The 24,341-nt window shown below is 35.2% G+C and overlaps 3 protein-coding genes across 5 annotated transcripts; 1 reads left to right on the top strand and 2 right to left on the bottom strand.

Annotated features, from left to right (window-relative positions):
* Nucleotides 1–967: 967 nt before the first annotated feature.
* LOC120075846 (putative membrane protein At1g75140) lies at nt 968–3,578 on the bottom strand. Of its 2 annotated transcripts, XM_090312868.1 has the most exons (3): nt 3,396–3,575; nt 3,168–3,310; nt 968–3,039 (listed from the first exon to the last, which is right to left on the bottom strand). In XM_090312868.1, exon 3 carries the CDS (start codon nt 2,794–2,796, stop codon nt 1,216–1,218), a length of 1,581 nt encoding a protein of 526 aa, XP_090168994.1. In that variant the 5' UTR covers nt 2,797–3,039; nt 3,168–3,310; nt 3,396–3,575; the 3' UTR covers nt 968–1,215. The 2 variants fall into 2 exon arrangements, with proteins under 2 accessions (XP_090168994.1, XP_038885478.1); XM_039029550.2 differs by having other exon boundaries at nt 968–3,310; nt 3,396–3,578.
* A 6,858-nt stretch (nt 3,579–10,436) lies between these two features.
* Nucleotides 10,437–12,786, top strand: LOC120075891 (uncharacterized). Its single transcript, XM_039029630.2, has 3 exons — nt 10,437–10,966; nt 11,066–11,287; nt 12,583–12,786. The coding sequence occupies exons 1-3, from the start codon at nt 10,727–10,729 to the stop codon at nt 12,628–12,630; spliced, it is 510 nt and encodes a 169-aa protein (XP_038885558.1). The 5' UTR covers nt 10,437–10,726; the 3' UTR covers nt 12,631–12,786.
* A 1,763-nt stretch (nt 12,787–14,549) lies between these two features.
* LOC120075794 (GYF domain-containing protein) lies at nt 14,550–23,555 on the bottom strand. 2 transcript variants are annotated; one of them, XM_039029468.2, is made up of 10 exons: nt 23,365–23,555; nt 22,146–22,234; nt 21,037–21,948; nt 20,807–20,936; nt 20,505–20,699; nt 19,290–20,084; nt 16,437–19,164; nt 15,998–16,179; nt 15,811–15,870; nt 14,550–15,215 (listed from the first exon to the last, which is right to left on the bottom strand). In XM_039029468.2, the coding sequence occupies exons 1-10, from the start codon at nt 23,432–23,434 to the stop codon at nt 14,830–14,832; spliced, it is 5,547 nt and encodes a 1,848-aa protein (XP_038885396.1). In that variant the 5' UTR covers nt 23,435–23,555; the 3' UTR covers nt 14,550–14,829. The 2 variants fall into 2 exon arrangements, with proteins under 2 accessions (XP_038885396.1, XP_038885397.1); XM_039029469.2 differs by having other exon boundaries at nt 16,437–19,155.
* Between the last annotated feature and the right edge of the window lie 786 nt (nt 23,556–24,341).

Raw genomic sequence — 24,341 nt, 5'->3', positions numbered from 1 at the left:
CGTTTTGATAGTCCATGACGAATGGAGAAAAAAAAAATAGAGAATGTTGGCACTTATAGAATAAAGAAAATCGAGAAGAAGAAGAGGGGAAAAAAAAAGACATTAAGAGTGATTGATGATGTGAGTAAGGGGGCAAAATTCTTAACTTTCAAAAAATGGTCGAAAACCATTTTGGAGTTATTGGATCTATTATACAATTATATCTAATTGAATCAGTATAGTCGTTCTTTTGTTTTTAATATTAGCATGTATCCATCAATATAAATAGTTTTTTTAAAATCTTGGAGCAACTTTCTAGCTATGAGATCATCTAATGATATAGAGCGGTTTTGAAATTTTTAAAAATTCTAAATTAAGAACCATTTTATTTTTTCTATCCGTTTTTTAGTAGAAAAATGCATGATGTGGGAGAATTTTCACAGGGATAAAAAGGAGAAAATGAAGAATCTGACAGAATCATCGGAATTCAGATTCAACTTTTTGAGTTGCTTTTTAATCTCTTTTTTCTGATTGCAAAAACTAGTGTCTTCAACTTCAAGATGAATGGAACCCAATTGCCCCTTTTCTCCTGTTTGCAATAATGCTATTCATAACCACCGTGGCTCTCTCATGCTGCCATTTGACCTCAGAATCATTGCTTATAATCCCCACATATATCATGCCAAAGAAGAACATGATACTGATCGAAATAAGTTGTCCATATTGAAAATAAAAAGTTTTCTAGCAGGGAGATTCAAACGTCTGAACTAAACTTACCCAAACAAGCAAGAACACCAACATACCATGACTTAATTTCGGAAATGTTGCGTATAATAACGTCTGATTTCTTTTTATTTCTATCTGATATACAGTTTCATATCACATAAAGAATTTGAATTTAACTTAAGACTTGAGCTTTGAGGTTAAACATCGAGCAAGCATGATGGAATCTTACTGAGTAGACGTAGACTACAAAGGGGAACAACAATTTGAAGATGAATATTGCATAATTTCACTATTTTTTTTTTCTTTTTCCTTTGCATGTAACTACAAAACAGAGATATAGATATATTGCGAGATCAAACGTGTTTATACCAACCAGCAAACAATCAGGAAAAAAAGAAAAAGTAATCAGGCTTCAGGAACTTGAAACTCTTTGAAGCTATCAGGAAAAAATGAAAAAGTAGTCAGGACTCGGGAACTTGAAACTCTTTCTAGCTGATACCTACTTCTCTTTTAACTGCTTTCATCCACCATCTGATTAACCACCTGATTGTTTGCAAATAGAGGCTCCCGTCGTTTCGGAAATCCTGGAGGTTCTAAAGGTGATCCCCTGAATTTTAGCTCTGAAGCTGCTCTATAACTTGGATCAACTGCAGCCGGTCTCGAGCTATGGTCACTTGTTGTAGGTGGCCTAAAGGAACTTGTTGCCCCACCTGGATACCCTGTAGGAGAACCATAATGTCGTGGTGGTCCTCTTATGCCACCACCGCCTCTGAGATCCATCATATCGGTACTTCTCGAAGGAGTGTCTATGAAAGATGCTCGCTCGCTGGATCCAGTTCCCAGTGGAACTCCAGTAGTTGGTGAAGTGGCAGTAAAAGGATCATCGGGTCCCCATGAAGTGAGCGCCTCCTTCTTCTTGGCAAAGAATTGCCAAGCTCCAAAGAGAAAGAGTATGAAAAACAGAACAGGGCTTGTCCAGAGCATTGAATTGAACTCTCCTTTAAAAATTGGAAGATTAGAGCGATACATTCCTACATATCCACCCCCAAGTCCAAGAACCACAAGCTTTTCATGATCGCTAGATATTAAGGGTATAAATTTTCCTTCAGACTCTAAATTCAAATTCTGGTAATTTAAGAAAGATGACCTGATCTCATCTAGACCAGCAGAAAATAGAAGCCTTGGTGCAGCGACTCTAACATAATGTTGAGACGACACATTGAAAACATGAACCTTCTCATTGCTGATCACAAGCAAATAACCCTTAATTGCCTGAAAGACAAGCGGTTCATCAAGCTCAAACTTCCTTTTAGATCTGACCCTACATTTAAAGTTCATTATATCTCCCAACAACAAAACGTGAATTAGATCACCATCTGATGTAAAACCATAGGCTTTAGATCGCTCTGTGGCATCAAATACGTAGTTCCGAGCAAGAGAATAATTCAATCCCTCACATCCAGCCTCCCTAAGTTTCATGCTTCTCAAATCCAATGAGCCAGCGCCACTTTCTGTCAAGAACAAAAGCCTCTGCTTCAAGAATGCTATTGGCCTACTCATCAGCGTGACAGAACCATAAACCGTACCATCTTCTTTGAAAACCTTGATCTTTCCCCTGAAATCTGAAGACAGAATGTACCTAGTCCTCCCAACATGATGCACTTCCAATATGGAAATCGGCGAGTCGTCCTCCCGACTGTCAGTGGCAACAAATTCCACAACATGTTCCATGAAAATGGAATTCAACTCCTCCCCATTCAATCCCTCCCAAATCCGATGCATCAAGATCGCCCCATTATTGTGCCCAGTAACAAGAAGTGTCTCGTTCTTATAAATGGACGTATATGACAGCATTGCTGTAATGGGTGATTCAGACACCGTAGGAAGCTCAATCGCAACATCTCCATTTCTAACAAACACATAAATTCTCCCTTTCTCATCTCCAACCGCAACATACTTGCTATGCCCCTCAAAATCCCTAATAGGCAAGACATTGATACAAGTAGCATCAGACTCCAGTTTCACAGCAGACAAAAAGTGGAACCTCTCAGACCAAAATGGACTGTATTTGGTCACTGAAACAGCTCTCATTCTACCTCCATCTTGAATTTTATTGTCCAAACCGCCATCTCCACCATCATTCAGACCATCTTCTTTCCCTTTCCGTTTTACCCCGCCTAACCCAACCACCTCAGACACTACCCGTCTCGAAGCATCAGTATTCAGTTTATCTTTATGCACCGCCGTGGGAATATCAGATAACCTCAACTCCAACTTAGAAACTACATCGCTAAGGTTTCTCACTAACTCTTCAAGATTTTTTAGTAGATTATACTGTTTAATTTCAAAAGGGACTTCGATTTCAGATTGATTCAGCTCAAAGGAGCTGGAACTACATACAAAAACCCTAGAAACATGGGGAAAAGAAAAAACGAATAGAAAATAGATGAAAAGGAGCTTGCCTTTCCGCAGATTCGCCATTCAAGAAGCTGGGGAGAAGCTATTCAATGGCCTGCCATTCAAAGTGAACTTAAATCGAGGATCTCTGATCCCGTTCGGATCTGGGAACAGGGGAGAAGCTCTTCAATGGCTTTTTTTGAGGAATCTGTGAGAAGTTATTAGAGATTAAGAAAGAATAAAGTGCAATTAAAAAAGAGAGAAAACATCAAAGATGGAGAGTGTGTCAGGACCGGTATGTAGGGGTTTTGAAAATGGTGGGTCGTGATCTCAGGCGAAATAGTGTCAAAATGTTTCGGTCAAGTTCTTGTTTCCGACCATTTCCGTTGAACAAATGAGAAGGGAACGGAAGGGGTTTTACCTTGGTCAAGCTAACTATTTTTTTTCTCTCTCTATAATTTAATTCAAAACAATATATCGTGTGTATTATTGATATAATTTATTATAAATTAATTTTGTTATATTTGTAATTATTAAAAAATATTGCTATATACTTAATTATCATCTTTAAAAGTGCTATCCAATGTAATTACTCTTAATAATATTATAAATTAAATAGAAAAAAATATTTAAATAACATTACTATGTGAAAAGTAAATAAGAAGTATGAACACTCTGAAACACTATGAAAAAAGATATTGTTATGGAGTATAGAAATAACTCATTTTTGTTGGTAAATATAAGTATATCAAAGTTACTTTGTTTAGTTTCTAATAATTTTTATACTAAAGCTTGCAGGATCAGGGTATTTAGGTGGTTAGTGCATCTAAGTTTTTGTCTTGGTGCTGGCGAAATATCCTTCATATTCGGGATAATTTGAGGTTCTTGGTTCGCTATTTTGTTTGTGATAGATGATGTTGTTTGGTTTGGTTTGACTCTTGACTAGAAAGGGACTTTATCTGCAGTCTGTAGTTATTTTAGATGTAGATAGTTCATTTCATACTAAAGTGTGTGTGCACTCTGATGAGATCGTTAATCTTTTTAATGTTCTTTTAGTAAGGTCGTTTGTGGGAACATGATTTTGTTGGGGAGATGGTCTCTCAGAATCTCACATCGAGATATGGAACTCAATTAAATTTGTCATTTTAACTTAGGTAATTGACTAACGTAAGGTTTATTGAGTTACTTCTATTATTTATTATATGTATCCATATGATTAGTCTTGGTTTGAGGTTTTTATTAGTGGCTTGGGGCTTCACTTGTAGGCACCCAAGCGGCTTATCACCTTGGAATATTTTCTCTTGAGTTATGTGTGATCTATATTTTTCTGTTTGATTTTTTTTTTTTATCATTATTTATCTTCTTGTTTTTGTGGTGTTTTATTTGTGTCTTGACCTCGGATAGTAAAGTTCTGATCTTTTTTTTTAGTAATTCAATACTTTTGCAATATAATTTAATGTTTAATTTTTTTTTCTTGAATCCATTTTCATCTTTCTTAGTTCAATTTGGGAAATGTTTTGAATTTCTTATATCAATCTTAGATGAAACATTAAACAAATTATTAGAAGAAACAAAAATGAAATTTATATACAATGTTATACACACACATTGACAAATTAAAAAGCGACGCATATATGTTGACGTTAAAAAACACAAAAAATAAAGGCGAATCAAGATGTCTCTGACTCTCTACACAATTTACTTGAAATAAATTTACATTTCACTTGACAATTGTAAAAGAAATATCATCCTACAGTTAATGAAACTTCTATAGATATGAGTTATTTGACACATGCATTTTATGCTCTCCAAGGATGTGGTTGGTGTGTAATAAAAGTAGAGAGTTGAGTTGAGTTGATTGGTAATTATTATCTGGAAAGATAAATTATCTGGGGAATTAAATTGTCTATGTTTGTTTGCAGAGTTGATAATTATTGTCTGTGTTTGTTGTACAGAGTTAAGTTGGGGATCTGCAGTTTTTTGTGAATGAGATTATTTCTATTTTTTCTGTTTGTTTTTTATTTCATTCTTTTATTTTTTTAGTTTCATGCTTTGCTATTGTTGATTAATTTTCAAATATACACGTATTTTCTCAAATCATTTATGACATAAACTGGAAAATCTCAATTTTTTTCTCAATTTGTAGAACATAATAGATTGTTTTTCATATATTCTTTTCAAAAACTATAATAATTCTAATTCTCTTCAATCGGTAAAACATATCAACAAAATATATTTCATATTACTGCTCAATTAATTAGTATATTGTATATTGTATGTATATATTGAATGTTTGTATATATATTGAAGGTAATTATCCCAATTACTAATTGGTATATTGTATGTATATATATTGAATCTTGCTAACTTAACTTTATTATTTCACATATAATATAGTCTATTTTTATATAATATGGATAGTATATTTGGAATTGAAATTGTACATAAGACAATTACCTTTCATTTGATTATGATGGTGAGAATGTGATATAGTACAGTAATATTTTTCATAAGATCACAAAAATAATATGAACCGACCGAACATGTGGCCGTTTCCAAAAAAAAATCACAAAATATATGTTCTTTTCGATACTTATAATATCCGTGTCATAATACAAACGCAAATTTTCATGGTTAAGAAAGAATAGCAAACGATGTCAAGCGTCGGTATTGGGTATCTTTGGTTATAGTTTAGATTTATGGTGCTATTTCCCAATGTACCTATAATAATCTAAAAATACATGTGTTTCAAGGACTTAATGGGATTTTTTTACTAAGGATAGGGTTGAGGGTATTTTAGTTAAGTCTTTTGAAGGGCCTAGTGGGTTTTTTTTTCTCTCTTTCTTATTCTTCTTATTTTTTTTTCCCTATATTGGTTTATGAACAATTTGTATCAGCTTCTAAAAACTTGTCATACTCCTAGTACCTAGGACAACAAATTTTCACCGAAAGATATGTTATAACGATGTATATAGAAAAAAATATGCATTTTTCCATACTTTCAAAACTTGGTGAACCGATTGTATGAATATTGGTGTACAATATTTTTTTAATTCTTATGTCACCGATTAAAAACTATATTTTTCAAAATTAAATATTGGTTATACTATTAATACCATCGTTTCATTACAATTACATAATTTAAAAAAAAATCAATTTTGATTGTGAAGCGATAGTAAGACATACTAAAATTAATTCTGAAACTAGCTTAATAATAACACACCAAAATGTATAGAATATGTTCTTATTGAAGTTGAAAAAAAAAATTGAAATGAACGTATTATTAGATAAAAAAAAAATTACATAATAATACTATTTCACCCATAATTCATAAAAAAAATTGAGAAGTATCAGATTAAAAAATATAATGTCACCAACCATTAATAAAAAAATTTGTGAACTAGTATTCCAAAAAAATGTGACCAACAATCAACAAATAACATATTTCCATAAAAAAAAATAATAATAATAAGTCCTAAAAAGAGATACTCCGAACCTCAAAATAACAAACCTCCTCAAATTAATTAGGAATAATTTGTGCAATTTGTTAAAAAAAATAAATTGAACGGATAGCCAACAAAAGCATACCTTTTTTAAGGTTTAACACCCATAATGGAGAAAAACCGTGGAAATATAAAAAAGTATGAGTGGGAAGTCATCTATAAATAAAAGAGGGAGAAATAAGTGGTTGTTGGAGAGAGTTGGGTGCATTTATTAAAGAGTGAAATTAATTTAACCTCATTAATTAAAGAGTGAAATTAATTTGAATGTTAGTTGAAAGTAAGTAGCAGCCACGTTGGTAGTAAAGTTAAGTAAATACAAATATTAAAGTCAAGTAAATAGAAATACTAAAAAAACAATGAACCAAATATGACAAATATGGCAGTAGAATGAACCAAATATGACAGTAGAATGAACCAACAAAAATGACCGTAGAATGAATTTGAACATATAAGATAAGATCGGTCCTTGGAAGAATCCAACAAAAACAATGAACCAAATCATCATATCAAATTTTTGTAAAACTAAAAAGTAAGCTATGGACTGAAAAAAAAATATATTTATGTAATATAACACAAAAACTCTATTAAATTAGCTACCAAATTTGAAATGAAAATCAGATTAGGATGAGCGAGATCCTCGTGAGCGAGATCAAGCATTTCTTTAACAAACTGTCTTCGATATTCACCTTACCAGATTTAGCCCACATTTCTAGCGAGATTCCCTTCTAGAGCGAGATCCTCATCACAAAATTAGAGATCTTCATCACAAAATTAGCGAGATTTCACTTGTATGTCGAAACTTCAACCTTCGACAACCCTTTATACATATTGTTTCCAAGTTTTTATTTGTTTGTCGAGTTCTCAACGTTCGACCTATGTATGTCGAAACTTCAACCTTCGACAACCCTAATAAACATATTGTTTCCAAGTTTTTCTTTGTCGGTCGAGTTCTCAACGTTCGACCTCTACATTAATTGAATCCAACCCTCGACTTCTAGCAAAACAACAATATTTCTCTAATAAGTTTCAAAACAACCTTATTTCCCTAATAAGTTTTGAAAACAATCATATTAATATAAAAGATCCTAGAGTTTTGAGTGGGTAAAAAAACGTTTTAATAATCCATAGGTTTTCTTTATAGGCTTAACAAACATGGGTAATAAATACCCACCCAACTCAATAACTCATACCCATTTATCAAACACCTCCTTATTTTTTTGAAACATTTTCAAGATGGAAGATATTTAGAAGCAAGGAAAAGAACTAATTTATATCAAGCATTTTAAAAGTAGAAAAAATAGTTTTTAAAAAAAGAGAGAGATCTACCATTCTTTTTTCTAATTTTTGCAATACAATAAACAAAAAATAATAAAAATTAAGAAAAAAAAAACTCTTGATTAACAATATCTATATATATATAAGTCACCAAGTTTTCGGTCTAATTTTTATTTGGTCCTTAGTTTCAAAATATTATACGTTTAGTCCATTTGGTTCTTGGTTTTAATTTGGTCCATAAGTTTCAAAATTTACACTCTTAACCTCCATTTTTTTACTAATTACTCATCTTCAATCTTTAGTGTTAATGACTATTGATTAATTTAAAAAATTAAAAGAAATATAGTTAATTATGTAACATCCCGAATTTTAAGAAAATTTAAGTTAATTATCTAAAATTATTGAGTTTAAATTGCCATTTTATTTGAAAAATTGGGATTAAATTGAAATAATTGAAAATACTTTTATTGGTTAAATTGAATTTAATTGATTAGATATTCGAATTGATTATTTTGAAAATATTGAATTTTGCTTCCTTTTGATTTTGGATTTTAGGGCCAACTTAAAAAAAAAATTAAAGAGATAATTAATTTCATGTGGTTTTGAATTGATTTAAATATTTGGAAGGATTTAATTTGTATCAAATGGATCTTATACCTTTAATTTTGGTTTTTGAAGCCTAAATTAAGATAATTTGAAAAGTTAATTGATTTCTAAGTTTAATAGAATCTTTGAAGATTTTGGAGATATTGTGATAAAATATTTTATTTATTTTTTAAAAAATTAAAAAAATAAAATAAAAGAATTGAGATTTTTTCGAAATTAAATGAGAGTGAAAATATGCCAAAAATTGGGGAGAAAACAATTCGATTTGAAGTCGATTGTTGGATTTTGAACCGTTGGATCGTGCTCAAATTTGATCAGTCTATTTGAGACATATAGAGTTTCATTTTGAACGGTTGGATCGTTGTTTGAAGCTTTGGTTTGTTCATAGCCGCTTCTGAATAAAATCTGTAAAACTTAAAATTCTCCTTCTCTCTCACCCTCGCAAACCCTCCCCATGCAAGACTCTCCCTACCCACGCTAGATATGCGTGAGTTGACAGTTTTATGTTCATGTTTGACGGTGTGCCTACAGACCGCTAGACATGCGTCAGCCGACAGTTTTACGTTCATGTTATTTTTCATGCTTGACGGTGTGCTTACGGGCTACAGACATGCGTGAGTCGATATGTTTACGTTCATGTTATTTTTTTCTACGGGCTACAGACATGCGTGAGTCGATATGTTTACGTTCATGTTATTTTTTTCATGTTTCATGTTTGATGGTGTGCCTAGTCGCTAGACATGCGTGAACCGACAGGTTTACATTCATGTTATTTTCATGTTTGACAGTGTGTCTACAGGCCACTAGACATTCATGAGTCGACGGGTTCACATTCATGTTATTTTCATATTTGACGCTAGACATGCGTATCCAGGCAAGACAGTACGTCTTTTGGTTCCCTTTCATCATAAAAAACCGATAACCTTGATCAAAATTTTATTTGTTTAAGTTATTTTTTCTTCATTATTTTAGGGTCTCCAGACAAAGGTTTTTCTTATTTGCTATTTATTTTGGAAAATTGTCTTTATTATTTTAATGAAAATTTATTTTTCTTAATGGTCAAAATGTTTTGAATGTAAATGTGTAATTATGAGTAACGACCTTACTCAAAAGGTCGGTCGTTACAAATTAAATTTCATTAATTTCTTATCAATATTAAAATTAATTCCAAAGTTTCACTTAATAATTATTTAAAATTATTGATAGACACTAACACTAAAGATGAACCTTTTTATAAAGTGATTCTAAAATGGTCAAAATCATTCTAAAATATGTTTTCAGTCATTCAAAAACCAATTCCGATGATAGAAAAATTATTGTGAAATTAAATATTAAATCAACTTCGAGAGATTAAAAGTGCATTTGGAGTGATATTAAACACCAATTTCAAAATCACTTTCAAAACATTAGGATTGAAACAAAAAATCGAAAATCGAAAAACTGAAAAACCAAACCAAATCAAATCCATCCATTGATCTGGGGTTTGGATTTTTAGTAAAAAGAACTTTATTCTTAGGTCCATTCAAGTATTGTAATTATCAGCAATTGCACGAATGTTTGTTATTTAGAAAAAATATCCATTTTGATCCATAAAATAGGAAATAAGGCCAATTTTAGTTAGAAAATACAAAAGAAAAAACCACAATAAAAGCATAAAAAAACGGAAAATGGGAAGAAAAAATCGATAATTAAACCAATAATAAATTGAATTCCGAACCAATCTATTGATTTTGTTCTATACTAGATATCGGTTTGAAACCCTTTTTTATAAAATTGAGCGTCAAGATTTGATTTTTGATTGGTCAAAAATCAATAAAATCGAACAGACTTTCCTCCTTATCAAATATAAGCATGGTATTTTAATAAAAAAATATGATTAAAAGTATAAAATTTGAAATTTAAAGATAGATTAAAACAGAATTCAAATTTCAAAATCAAAATCTGTAACATTGTGAAACCTATTTGGCTAAAACTTGAACAAGAGAGTGTCATTACGTTCCAACCAAGTGGGTCCCTCACCCCATTCCTCTGGGCTCTGCGTCGGCAAATTGTAGAAGCTCTGTTCAATATCCATGGCGTTGGCCCCATTCCCCACACTCCACCACTCATAAATTCACTATAAAAACACTTCCATTTACATTACAAATCCCCCTCCCCCACCAACAACAAAACCCTCCATTAATTTCTCATCATTCTCCTCTTTTTATCATTCAGAACAACCCCCAGTTTCTCCCCCAAAAATGAAATCGGAGCTTTCACCGACAATGGCGGCCCTCAAGAAGGACACCCCATCAGAAACTGGTCTCTCCTTCTTCCTCTCAAGAAAAGCTCGCTACAAGTTCTGGGCCTTGGCCGCCATTCTCCTCCTCGCCTTTTGGTCCATGTTCACCGGCTCTGTTTCCCTTAAATGGTCCGCCAGAACCTTCGCTAGATTCTATGACGGTCCTCTCAAGTCGATCTTCGACGATCTTGACATTCTGGTGAACCTTTTTAGCCATTTCCATGGTGGGTTCTTGTTTTTACTGTTGGTATTGGTGTTTTAGGGTTTTTTTTTCCTTTTTTTTTTGGTTGAAAATTAGGAAGTTGAAGAGCGGGAGAGGGATGTCCGGCACATGTGGAATCTGTATACTCACGGCGGCGGCGGCCGGTTGCCGCGATTCTGGTCGGAGGCTTTTGAAGCGGCGTACGAGGATTTGATCGGCGATGTTCCCGCCGTTCGAGATGCTGCGCTTTTGGAGATCGCTAGAATGTCTCTGCAATCTGTTCATGTTGATGTTGACCCAATTCCGATTAAATCGAAGGTTAGCCGTCGTATCTGTGATTGAAATTTCTTGCTCACGAATGTTTCTGTATTCGATCGAAAAGAAGAAAAAAATTCAAGTTTTTTTAAAAATAATTCTCAAGATTTTATGAGCCTAATTTCTCTAGGTTTTTTTTTTTTTTTTTTTTCCAAAACGTTTAGAATATTATTTAGAACAAGATCTACGCGGTTTTCTACCCCCCACTATTTTATTTTATTTAAAAAGAAAAAGAAAAAAGAAAAGATAATTATGAAAAATTTTCAAAAAAAAAATATAAAACTATTTATAGAAATAAAAAAAAAAATAATAATGTTAAACTTCTATTAGATCGTCATAGACTTCTATCAATCTAATATTAAAATTTTATTATTTTGTGCAAATAACTTCTGTTATTTTTCTATTTTTTAAAATTCTCCCAGAAGTATTGCCTTTTTAATCCATAATTCGCATAATTTTTTTGTGGAGAAAATACTTTTTTGGTCCCCAACATTAAGTATCCGGTCATTAAGTAAATGGTTTCAAAATGTTGCAATATTATTGTTGAGTTTTGAATTTTGTTCAATTTAATCCTCAAGTTTAAAGATTTTTCCTCTTGAATATATGTCTATTAATTAATTTAAAATAATTATAACTAATTAAGTTTTATTATTTTTTTATTATTATTAAAATTAAATTAATTTTTTTTTATTTTAAAATAATTCATAGACATTAACCTGACTAAAGTGAGTATTTAATAAAAAATTAAGCTTAAATTAAAGCGTAGGGATTAAATTGAAATAATATTCTATTCTTAATGATAAAATTGTAACATTCTGAAATTTAGAGACTAAATTAAAATCAAATTCAAAACTTAAGAGCTAAAAATGTCATATTTCGAAATATAGTAGACCAAAAAAATGTATTCCTTTATTATTATTATTATTATTATTTGTGGAAATTATGTGGTTTGTTTAATCCATTTTAGTATTTTCAATTATTGAAATATAGTTGATGTCAATAAATCTTGAATTTAGTTTTTCAAACGTTTTTTTTTTTAAGAAATTAGTTTAATAATAGTAATAATTCGTATGTAAGAAAATGTATTGCAGGAATATATTTCTAAAATGAATAAAGGAGTATATAGTATTTATTTTCTAAAAAAATCAATAACAAATTAATAATATTGACCATTTTTAAGATTTATGGAAGGCAAGTGACTTCTGTTTTGCAAGGTCGCGTTATATGTGTTTATCAAAGTAAAACTGCCGTAAAATGGTTTATTAGAAACCAAATTGAATGTGAGTTGTGATCTGCAGAGAGAGAGCAAATTGAAGAACTCAAAACAAAAGCAAATGGCTGAGTAGCTGTGGTGCTGTGCTAAGGCCCAAGGGGTTGTGTTTATTTGAAGGAATCTTTGAACTTGTTTAGCTACATGTTCTATACTACATTAAGAACAATGAATGTACAAAATTTACCACACCAATCTAATATCAATATTTTTCGAATGAGCACCGCGGTAAGATTCATTGTTGTACTCTTTTTTTTAGGTTGAAGATTTCATGCTCTCATACATCTACTTTTGTTGTTAAAGGAGAAAAAAAGGCTCAATATTATATTTTTCTATTCATGAGTTTTCAGAAATAAGTTTTTTTGTCATGAGATTCTAAAATCTACTATTTAGTTTTTGAGTTTTCAAGAATAAATTTAAAAATTTAAATAATCTCTTACAGAGCTTTTCTCTTTTCTCTGCTACCGTTTATTTTCTTAATTACTGATATGGCATTTGAGATTTGAAAAATAAAATGGAACTCTCTCCTCTCTCTTCTCCTACTATCTATTTTATTTATTCTAACTTTGAATACCAGATCAATAGTTTCCGAAAAATTACTAGAATAGAGAAAATAATGTGAGATTTTGTACACATTTTAGATATTCCTAAAAATTCAAGGACCAAGAAGTATATTTTTAAAAACTTGAGGGGCCCAAAGAATTTATTCCTACAAATTCGAGCACCAAAAAGATAATTCTCTTTCCCTATTTCTTCTCTCTCATGTACATTTAATTGTTATAAAAGTTGCACCTACTTTTTTTGGCCACATGCAACCATTTAATTCTCTTTTTTCTTTTTTCATATTTTTGAATTTCGAGAACCATTATTTGTCCGACTCGATTTTCAGATCTTGTATTGCCTACTTTATGACCGAATAATATGAAGATAGTCAACAAGTTAAGATTAAATAGTGAAGAATATATGCCAAATACAATGTAATTCTCTTCATACCGCCATCACAAATTTGTAGTCACATCGTTCTAATTTAAAATTATGTTTGACCTACTAAATAGAATAATGTTAGTGAAGTAGAAAGGAATTGTAACAGTTGGGAGTGGTAGAAGTGAGCAAATTATTTGATGAATGTGCCCAACTTAAACTAGCACCTTTTAAGTTCATTTTCACGCTTGACCAAGTTTCTTAGGTAACATTCGAATTTATAATTTTATAAGTATAGAAAAAAAGAACTTTCAGGTTTGCCAGTTAAAGAGTTTTTTTTTCTCTTTTTTTTTTTTTTGTTTAATGAAATAGAAAAATCAAACAAACGCAACTAACCTTATCAAATCAACACATGGTTGAATTGAGTTATGTATCCAACTAAAATCATTTAACATGTAAAAATTGATGAAGCCTAGAATGTCTTGGTTGTATCGAAACACCCAACTCAAAGCTCAAACCAACAGGCTCCGGATACCCCATCCCTACTAAGCAAAGGCTCTTTACACAACCTAACAAGTGACCTTTTTATTTAATAACAGGCAGCATTGGCATTAGGCATCCAGTTCAACAAACACCATCAAGTATGGCCTTTTTGCTAACAGCCAGCGGGCATTTAAGCCCCTCGCAACAATCAATAGACTGGGCCGGGCTATAAAAAAGGGGCACCGTTTCTTACTCTGTTGACCCAATTAACAGACTACAAAAGGGCATTTGACAATGCCAGTCAAAAGAGATGAGAGGCAGGCCAGTAAGTAAGAACTTAAAAGTCCTGTCATCAGCCATCAGGGATTGGTTTTGTTCTACAGGAGATATTACAGAGACAGAAAAAGGAGCAGCATCACTAAGAAGTCAAAGAATTGAATTTGCATGCTGAAACATTGTGAACATACCGGGTGGGTACTGATGCACTCATCTTCGCAGTCGTCGATACGTCTTGGGGCCAATAATGCACGAGTAGAAATTTACTGTGAAATGCCAATGAATTCCCATCTCCAGACAGAAGACCAACAAAAGGAAGTGAAACACAAGAATAAATTACCTCGGTTAGGTTAAATCCAACTCAAAAATGTTTGTAACAGACACAATAACAACAAACCTAGGAAGACAGGACAGTTAATTGTCAAAATCGTCGAGCAGACGGACAAAAATAGTCACTGCTGCTGCATCTCTGTGATGTTTTTTCCGGGGGGGGGGGGTGTTGAGGTACAAAAAAATCCATTTACAGAAAGTTGGATGTCATGTATTTACATTTGCCTCCAAAGCTGCTCTCTCTCTCTCTCTCTCTCTCTCTCTCCTAATCTTCAACCGTCTGAATCTCACCCATCATGATTCGGTTACTAACTACATTGAAACCCAAAACTGATGGACTAACCTTCTTCCCTTTCTTTCCTTTCTTCTTTCCTCCACTCTTTGCGGACCCATCACGGCCAAGAGGGACATCAGGGTCCACATCCCCACCAGCATTGCCAGAATTTACTTCTCGGGAAGCTATAGCAGATACCTTCCTATCGTTGCGACTTTGAAATGCAATTTCAAGAACATCTGCTGGGAGCAACTCCTTGTAATTGAGGAATTGATCGATGAAGTCATGGTCAGGATCATATGATCCAAGGTTCTCTATCAAAAAAAGCTCTGCCTCGGATCTTGATTGCTTCAAGCAGAATTCCAGAAAACTTGTGTCTGGAACAAAGTGTTCATACTCCATTAATAAAAGATAAAACAGTTCTTGATAACCACAAAAATTATATACACATATAATTTAACAATAGCCAAGCTAGATTTTCTATTTTTCATAAATCAAGACATATTAAACTATATATTTTAAAATAATTCCTGATCTTTACACGCTCAAGTATTCATATGCACAAAAGGTTGCAATTTTAAACATGATACATGCATTTAATATATAAAATAATAAGAATGAGGGTCCAACAGAAAGTTTGAAAAACTGAAAAAGCAAGTTGGATGTTTCTAGTGATGCAAATCTTCACTACAAAGATTTAAGAATAAAACCGTAAATTTGTTTCCCAATGATTAGGCATCACGTAATAAAAGAATGAGACGAAAAACTATATGTAACCAATGTTTTATTGTCAAAAATAAGTTCCTAGTTTTCTCAAATATCGACAACATTGTCCAGACCATAAGCATCCACGCATCATAGGACCATTTTTTTTAAAGATAGAAACAAACGATAATGCATTCACATCCATGCCTCATTGGACTTGCATTCACAAGCAAAATGTTTCTCTTCAACCAGGCAAGAAAAAGATACCTTTTGTCCCAATGAGCCGTACACATTCACTCTCACACCAATCACGGAAGCCCATAGCTTCTACAAGGTGAGGAAAAACTTAATCAGTATATGTGCCCAAATAAGCTTTTGACAAGAAAAAGTAATGGGGAAGAAACCCGAACCCTTCCTCATTTCCTTGAGGTAAAAAAGGACCATAAAAACTAACCTGAGTGCTTGGTAACTGGATCTTGTTTGCCTTTCTGAGACGACTGTGCAGGTGAGGATGAAAGATAGTCAGCTTTGCCACCAGATGATTTTTGCCGGCTTAACAACCCAGTTGATGCTACTGCTTTTGCAGAGGCGCTCCTATTTCCCCAGCTGCCGTGGCTCCCAAGGCGGACATCAACCCTGAAAGTAAAAAACATGGATTTGTTCCCCTTGGTTACCAAGATTATACTGCAGAATGGCGGCTACAGTAGACAAAATCTACAGTGTTACCAAGTATACACAGAAATTATAACCCTGACCCCCAAAAGAGGTGGGTAGACAGAAAAGTTCAAAACTGCATGGACTATGATACTAAAATAGGTAGCAATAATGTCATTGACTCATTAGTAGCATGGAAACTGATAAAAAGTAAAGTTGGCAAACAAGGAAAACCATACTGCTGATTTTCTTGCTTTGCCTCAATGGGGCCCCAAAATAAGTCATCATCGCCTCCATGTTTTGACTGAGTAGGAATATTCTGAAGGGGGGATGATGCAGCCTTTGATGGAGAAGATGCCGAGAGAGCCCAGGAAGGAGTACTGGTGCTGCTGCTACGACCAGCCTGAGTAGGCTGAGCCTTCTGGGGAGTAGGGTTTTGATGAGAATGCTGAGCAGCAGAGATTTTTCTTCCCTGCTCCTTCTGAATATCCCTCAAAGATGTGGGTTTTGGGACCTTCCCAGAGTCACTGGACCATGCTGGAGGAGGGGCCACGTTAGCAGTTTCTCCCTTCCACAGAACAAAATCACCAAAAGAAGGTCCAGAAGGAATGGCAGGCATTGCTTCCTTCTCCTGCTGGGTCTGGCGGGAGATTTTCCCTTTCTCAATAGGACTTGAAGCAACCACATCAGCAGAAGGGACTGCAGGGGTGGCCTTGGTACCAACGCCCTTAGCCTTAGCGGACTTCTTGCGGCTCTTTTTGGTGTCTTTTGCCTCAATAAAATTGTCATCCAATGGTTCTGCTTGTGTGGCCATGACACGAGGAGAAGAAGCAATCTGTACAGAGTCAGAAACACGAACATCGCCTGCAGTTGACTTTTCCATATCATCTTCCGCCAGCAGATCATGCAATTGGCTCTTTCTACTCCTTGAAGTCAATAAATTTTCATGTTTCTCACTTGATTCTGAAATCCCAGAATCTTTATGAATTTCTCTGGAAGTTTTAGGGTCTGAACTGCTCACGATCCCAGCCCAAGGAGTCGATAAACTCATAGAGTTGATAGAAGTGGAAATGTCTGATACAGCAGTTTCTGTATGTGCCCTTTTCTGCTCTTCCTCCTGAATTTCCAATAACGACTTTGGCTTGAAACTCGAAGCAACTTTCCAAGCTCTTTGGCCAGATTGCGTTTGTGAGTTAAGCACAGAGTCAGACCCAACTAGTCTGGCATCATCCTTCATTTGAATAGTTTCACCATCATTCCAGGTATTTATAGCAGAGGCAGAGCTTTGAACTGGCTGACTATCCACAACAGAAGTTTTGCCATCCCCATCTCTGATCTTCCGAGGAGAGGAAGAAGTATCACTTGATTTTCCTACAATATTATCTGCCTTCAATTTCAAATCATTTTCTGATTTCCCACTTTTTGATTGTTTTAACTGCTGAATAGCAGAACTCTTAGAATCCTTTGCCTGGTCTGAGGAAAGCAACTTCGAAGATTTTTGCTTCTTCGTCTTCTTATCAGAAGATTTTCTAGGTTCTTGTACTTCAACATTTTTCAGTTCTGTCTCCAAGGAGGTCTCATCTTTGCATACATCCCTTTCAAGTTTTTCCACGGGCATACTAGCTTCTTGAACCTTCAAAGCAGGTACACTATCGGGAATGGAAATTTCAAAATCGTGAACTTCTGCTGGTTGTATGGCAACAGAGATTTCAGCAGTCTTGAGAGGAAGAGGTTCTACCAAAGCATCAGATGCAAGAGATGTGACAGTTGCATCCAGCCTTGGTACATCCTCTGCTATCTGCTCCAAAGCTTTACTAGTGTGGCTGTCAGATGACTTTGGCACAAGATTCACATCCTCGTTTGATTGGGCAGTCAACCCAGGAAAAAGTGAGCCCTCGGCAACTTTAGATCCAGGTAACATATCATTTGGACAAGTATCATTAAGCTGCTCTGAGAGTGCAGGAGTCCAACTCTTCTGCTGAACAACATTTCCAAACATTTGATGTGGAAGAGCAAGCGGCGGGTCTTCTAAATTAACATTGTAACTGGCTCCCTGGGTAACTTGCAAAGCCATATTTCCGAAGGGAGCTGCACGATCAGTTACGACATTTAGGGGCTTCTGTGAACCAATTTGAAACTTCTCTCGTGATTGCTGGACTTGAGCTGGATCAGTAGATGCATTTCCAATAGGCATAGGAGCACCTTGTAACTGTCCAAAAGATGGATCAATAAAATGCTGTCGTGACTGATGCTCTGATAGAACCTGCGAGAGCAACTGCTGTTGCTGTAATAACTGTTGTTGCTCCTCTTGTTTTTGCTGCTGCTTAAGTAATAAAAGTTTGTCCAACAATGACATTTGTTGTGCGGAGAAAGGCACTTGAGAATGCAACTGCAACAGGTGTTGTTGTTGCAATTTACTTATTAGTTGTGGGTCTTGAGATAAGCTGGAAGGAAGAAACTTATCTGGAGTTAAGGTAGGATTATCAGTAGCTTGAGCAAGTAAATTTGTCAAGGAAGGCTGTGGTTGCAATCTCTGTTGTTGGAAACCAAATGGTGCCTGCGAAGACAAGTTAAGATCATGGTGCAAGTCAAGTTTACTTTGGAGAGGATCAGGAGCACACTGAGCAAATTTTGACCAGCCAGCAACGTCATTAATGCCAGGAGGTGCTTTGTCAGATAAGCCTTGTAGAATGGCTGACATGTCAGCACCTTGAGAATGAGAAGTTTGACGAGAATGGTCTATGATTGAAGACAAGAGTTTGGCTTGCTGAATTGGATCATCTAAGCCAATATCCGGCTTAGAAACCTTGGATGTAGCATCTATTCCAGGCCAAAATGCATAAGGGTTAGACAAAGACCTTTGTCGTTCTAGTTCCATTCTTTTGGCCAACAAGAAAAGGTTGTTTCCATTGTCTATTCCCAACGAAGACAGACTACTAGAATTATTTCCAAAATATCCTGGCACACCTACACAGTAAGCATCAGTATCAATTTAGATTCCACTACAATATTATAACAAAAATTCTAACAATGCAAAAGAAAACTAAAGGAAGAGGATATAACAATTTTCTTAGTCGCAAACAAAAACAAACCTTCAGAAAAGGCATTTTTCTCGAGAGGTGAAGAACCTATATTACCAGACATAAGTGACTCCAAAAATCTGTTTTCAGCTTCCACCGTTGAGCCATGTTTATGCCTTGTCTCATTCCTCATAGTATCTATCTCATTCAAGCCAGTATGAAGCTTTCCTAAGCTACCATAACTAGCGTTACCTAATGAATCTGCAAATTCATTCTGCTTTGGTCCACTAAATCCTGGTGGTGGCTTGGCTTTAGATCGTAAATGAGGCATAACATCACCAAGTGCTGCAAATGGCAAGTCATTTGGTGCATTTACGGGACGGACAGGCAAATCTAAACCAAAATACCCACCCTCAAACCACTGAATAATGTCAGCCCCACTAAAAGGGCCCTGAATTGCACCAGAAGGATCGATGTAATGAAGTTGCAAATCCTCTGGAGCAGATTGAACAGTTTTCCTTGCTAGTTGTTCCTTGTCCAAAATCCCTGAAAGCTGTCTTCTGATGATAGACTCTTCACCGGTCTGCCATTTGGGATTATCCTTCGGATAAGATGGAGTAGCTGTGTTACTTCCCCACCCATCATTAAGATTCTTTGAAGACTGTAGCCAACCCTTGTCAGGAGTTCCTGAGCTAATATTATTAGGATTTTCTCTCCGATCAGGCAAGGATGTATTCAGGGGTTGCTCAAGTGATGAGGCATCCCACGTGCTGCCAGGATGAACATTGGTACCCCCCTTGACACTTGATTCCCTATTGACAGGCACCTCATCTGTTTTTCTCATAGCATTGTTATCTTCTCTGAAAGCTGCATACATACAGCCATAGTTCAAACAACCTCAGAGATAAAAGAGAGAAAGGTCCATGCAAAAAAAATGAATGTTGAAAAACAAGGATAACATTCCATGACTGAAACAGATATATCCCGAAAAACCAACTAAATTGAAAAAACTAGGCAAGATGGAGCATTAAAATGTTAAAGAAAGAAATGTGACTTGAATTCACTCTTCCCCCCCTGAAAAAGTAGCCCCAAAAAAGCTTAGGAAAATCTCTTCCGACATAGATCTTTCCTACAATGGATGGATCTTAAACAATATGATAAAATAGAACTTCAACTGAGAGAAATTAAAGAAACACTAAAAACATTTCTGCCTCCATCAATCAAACAATGGGTAGCAAGAGTAAATTTTCTGAACTTTATATATTCTCCAGTTAAGGTGTAACTTGCCTTCAGATTTGAAGGTGCTACTAGTATGCGTCATGTGTTCCTGAATGGCTTCAATTTTTGACTGGGGCCTGTGATAAGGCACCTGCCTCTCAGTAGAGACCTCTGAATAGTTTGTGTGACCAGGTTTAGTGGTGCCGTCATCCTTATCATCGTTGTAATCATCAACAAAGCCATGAGGTAAATCCTCTCTACTGCCTGCTTACACAAACGGGGTCCAAGGTAGTGAATTCCCCACTAACTTTTTTAATTCGAACACAAAAACAAGCACCATAATCAAACAATTAAAGGGAAGCATTTCAAACCTAAGGAAGGTGAAACGCTCAGTTTTGTTCGTCTTGTTTGCATAAATTCTGATGAGTTTCGACCATCCTTTGACACTTGAGGTGCACCACTACTGACAATTTCCCCTTTATCAATCCCCTTCAAGAAAGTCTAAAAAAAGAAATTGTTTCTTATAAAAATAAAAATAAAAAATCATCATTTAAACAACTAGAATGCATACTTAACATGACAGTAGATAACAGTATTTTACCATTTCTTCCGTAGTTGGTGCACAAAGAGCAAGAGGCTCCAAAGGTTCATCCAGCGTAAGAGTAGGCACGGGCACAAATCCATCTTTTGGAGTTTGCTGTGATGTCAGATTGGTAGTCCGGAAAACATCAAGCAACTTTGTTCTGCTATATTTGTAGTGGTAAGGCTCTCTTCCAGATTTCTCAGAAGAAGCTCCAAGATAATTAGAAGATGAATAAATACTATTGGTAGGATTTACACCAGAACTGATGATTCCACGACCTAAAGAGAAGGTAGGAGGTGTGTTGTCTCCACGTCCACGATGGGAAAATGCAGGGACTTGTTTAATTGGAGTTTGGGATTGATGGTGAGGAGGATCTCCCTTACCTCGAACCTGCGAGGAATTAGACCTCCATGGGCGATAATGATCTCCATCTCTGTCATTTTTCCCATAATTGGACACATGAGATAAATTTTTGTCAAGATGCAAATCACCATCTCTTCCAGAGTCCAGCCGCTTCTCACGAAAGCCTTCAGTTTCCTTATCATCAGGGCCCCAACGTGTATTCCATTTGCTCTCACGGCGTTGATCATAATGGACATTATCCCGATTGTTTGAATCAGACCATCGTTCGGATGGGCCTCGACGAGATTCTCTAAAGACTCTTGTGGATGAGTCTTCATTCCAACGATCCATCTTGCGACTATCACCCATCTCTTTCTCACCATCCCTCCAACGATCTTTACGCATTGAAGAATTATTTTCTCTTTCTTCATCATGCCAACGGTCACGCCTACCAATTTCAGAATCGGTCAGGGATGGCCTAAAAACTTCTTTTTTCTTCTGTATGTCATTTATATCCTCATAATTCTCAGATCCCTTCATCGTGTCCATGCGATTCCCATAAGCAGGTTGATGACTGAAATGGTTCTCCTGCATATAATATAACAATTTAAGAAGGACCAGAATAACATCAAGAATTAAAGGGAATGAATTTACAGTTAACATATTATGACTGACTAAAAGTGGATTCACTATAAAACTGAAAGCTCAAATGTCCCTCTTTAGTTAAGTATCACAAACATATGGTGGTATAGATAAATTGTAGGGTCTAAGTTCAGATAACACACCCCAGTTCCAATTCCATGCTTACTCTCCCCTGGCTTAGGCAGAAGCCACTGTGGTGAAAGAGGAATTGGATTTTCAGATCCCTGAACATCTGCAAAAAAATATTAAAGATAAGTAACCCTGCAACTTTACGTCCGTAGTTGCTAAACAGAAATAGTCGTGACATTTAATTTAAGGAAAAAAAATTATAAAAGATTTTTAACTTTAAATTGGTCCAGGGGCCATGTGATATAGCTTCCATGCAATAGAAATAGCTACAGATACAAATACGTTCCATCAAAATCATTTTCACGAATTCTAGAAACAAATTTTAATCAGTAAAAAGGGTCAGCTAATGGCCTAACAGTAGCATAATCTGTCATAAAGAGGTGTTCAGTGACAGCAGGCAGATGTATCAACAGTTCGAGTTTGGGTAAGTGATGGACTCCAAATCATTCAAATAGAATCATGCGCAACATCATCCAAATAAATACATTTTAAAACTAAGTTTACCACATCAAAGAAGGTAGAAAAACAAAGAAACACATCAAAGTGCAAGAGACGAGCTTTTAGTCGAGCGTTTTACCGTTCCAATTCCAACTGATAAGGATAGCAAGGAGGGACAAAAAAGAACAGGTCCTTCAGAAAACAAAAGGAACGCAGGTTCTCAACTGATAACCAATTGATCATTATTAACTCAAATTATGTGCTCATCGTGTATTGTCAAATAGCTTTAGAAAGGCAGTACCTTCCAACTTCAATGAAGAAATAAAATTAACTCAAGCACTCGGAGACCAACATTTCATTAACCTCAAAAGAAAAACATATATATATATATATATATATATAGAGAGAGAGAGAGAGATGAAATGGCCAAGAGCCACATTAGCCAAACCTCGAAATTAACAAGGGCCAGTGGCATTCAAACTTGTTCTTTCATTCGCCAGCAAAACAATAAGAAAATCCACGAGCCAAATTAAGAATGCAACCCAAAAATTCGAGACCCATTATCGAAGTACCCAAAAACCCTAACTCTAAGAGAGATAAACATCAGCGCAGTCAAACGAGGCGACACCCACAAACCACGATTAAACCGAAAACATCCAGCCAGAGAAAGACCCCTCAGCTAGGTTAAGCTAAACAGTACAAAACCCCAAGAACAGCGATCAAAACGGGTAACGAGAAAGGGGGAAAAAAGAGTGTCGGAGCTTAAAGTGAGTAGAAACAGATAAAGAAAAATACCATTGGCAGCATGGAGAGGACTGGAGACAGAGAGATTGGGACGAGAACCAAAGTCGAAACGGCCGGCCATGGATGATCTCGTAGAGAGTTGCAGAGAGAGAGAGAGAGAGCGGGATAGATAGAACAAAGAAAACCCTTTTTCTTGTGCTTCGGTTGATGATTGCGCTTAGGATGATGTGAGAGTCGAGAAATGGGGTTACGGTGAGAATATATAAAACGAGAAACAATAGATAAACAGAGAATTTTCAAAACGGCGTTAGGTTTAAGTAAAAACGACACGTCGTCCCACGACACCTTAGTTCCTCTTCTTATGATCATGTCCCTCCCTCTCCTCTTTAAATCCTTTTTTGCTCTCACTCGGTTGTGGAGCGTGACCTACACGCGTTATGTATCGACACGTCGTGAGAGTTTGTGAGTCCAAACATAACGGGCGCACGTAAAAGCCACGATATATGGTATATGAGCAAAGTGATTAATTGTGTGATCTTTTCTTTTAATTATTTACCTAAATTTTATTAATTTCAACATGCATGATTTCACTCACCATAATGTCATTAGGTCAACTCAAGACGGTTAAATATTCGAGTGGTTTAAAATTTTAATTTACAATTATTAAATTTTTTTATGGACTTTGTCCTAAAAGCATCCTTTATTCAATGTATTTATCGTAACGTGTGGAATAGCGTAACATATACGCGACGACGTGGAAGATAGTGAGTTTATGAGTTAAAATGGATTGGCACGTGGAGTTCATGCCAATAGGAAAAATATATATAGAATGTAGGCAAAGTAGTCAATTTTGTTAATGGAATGGAGTGTTCACGCTACTTAGGCTTATTGGTATTAATTACAAAAGTTTATTATTTTAGAGATGATTCTTTCACTTGCCCTAATGTGATCATTTGGTCCATCCACAACATATAAAAGTCAATGATTGATTTAATTTTTCAACTTTATAAACTTTAATGTTTATGAAC

This window comes from Benincasa hispida, chromosome 4, assembly GCF_027475165.1.
Source record: "Benincasa hispida cultivar pf3 chromosome 4, pf3_genome.v1.1, whole genome shotgun sequence".
Classification (NCBI taxonomy): Eukaryota; Viridiplantae; Streptophyta; class Magnoliopsida; order Cucurbitales; family Cucurbitaceae; genus Benincasa; species Benincasa hispida.
The sequence above is the reverse complement of the archived record's forward strand: the minus strand, read 5'-3'. Positions and strand labels throughout refer to the sequence as shown.

What these genes read in the sequence shown, in the direction of transcription:
- LOC120075846 (XM_039029550.2), bottom strand. Translation starts at nt 3,186, where the DNA reads ATGGCGAATCTGCGGAAAGGCAAGCTCCTTTTCATCTATTTTCTATTC.
- LOC120075891 (XM_039029630.2), top strand. Translation starts at nt 10,727, where the DNA reads ATGAAATCGGAGCTTTCACCGACAATGGCGGCCCTCAAGAAGGACACC. An exon ending in TCGACGATCTTGACATTCTG is followed by an intron (nt 10,967 to 11,065) that starts GTGAACCTTTTT and finishes GTTGAAAATTAG; the next exon opens with GAAGTTGAAGAGCGGGAGAG. An exon ending in CAATTCCGATTAAATCGAAG is followed by an intron (nt 11,288 to 12,582) that starts GTTAGCCGTCGT and finishes TGTGATCTGCAG; the next exon opens with AGAGAGAGCAAATTGAAGAA.
- LOC120075794 (XM_039029468.2), bottom strand. Translation starts at nt 23,434, where the DNA reads ATGGCCGGCCGTTTCGACTTTGGTTCTCGTCCCAATCTCTCTGTCTCC. An exon ending in TCCTCTCCATGCTGCCAATG is followed by an intron (nt 22,235 to 23,364) that starts GTATTTTTCTTT and finishes ATTTTTTTGCAG; the next exon opens with ATGTTCAGGGATCTGAAAAT. An exon ending in TCCAGTTACCAAGCACTCAG is followed by an intron (nt 15,871 to 15,997) that starts GTTAGTTTTTAT and finishes CTCACCTTGTAG; the next exon opens with AAGCTATGGGCTTCCGTGAT.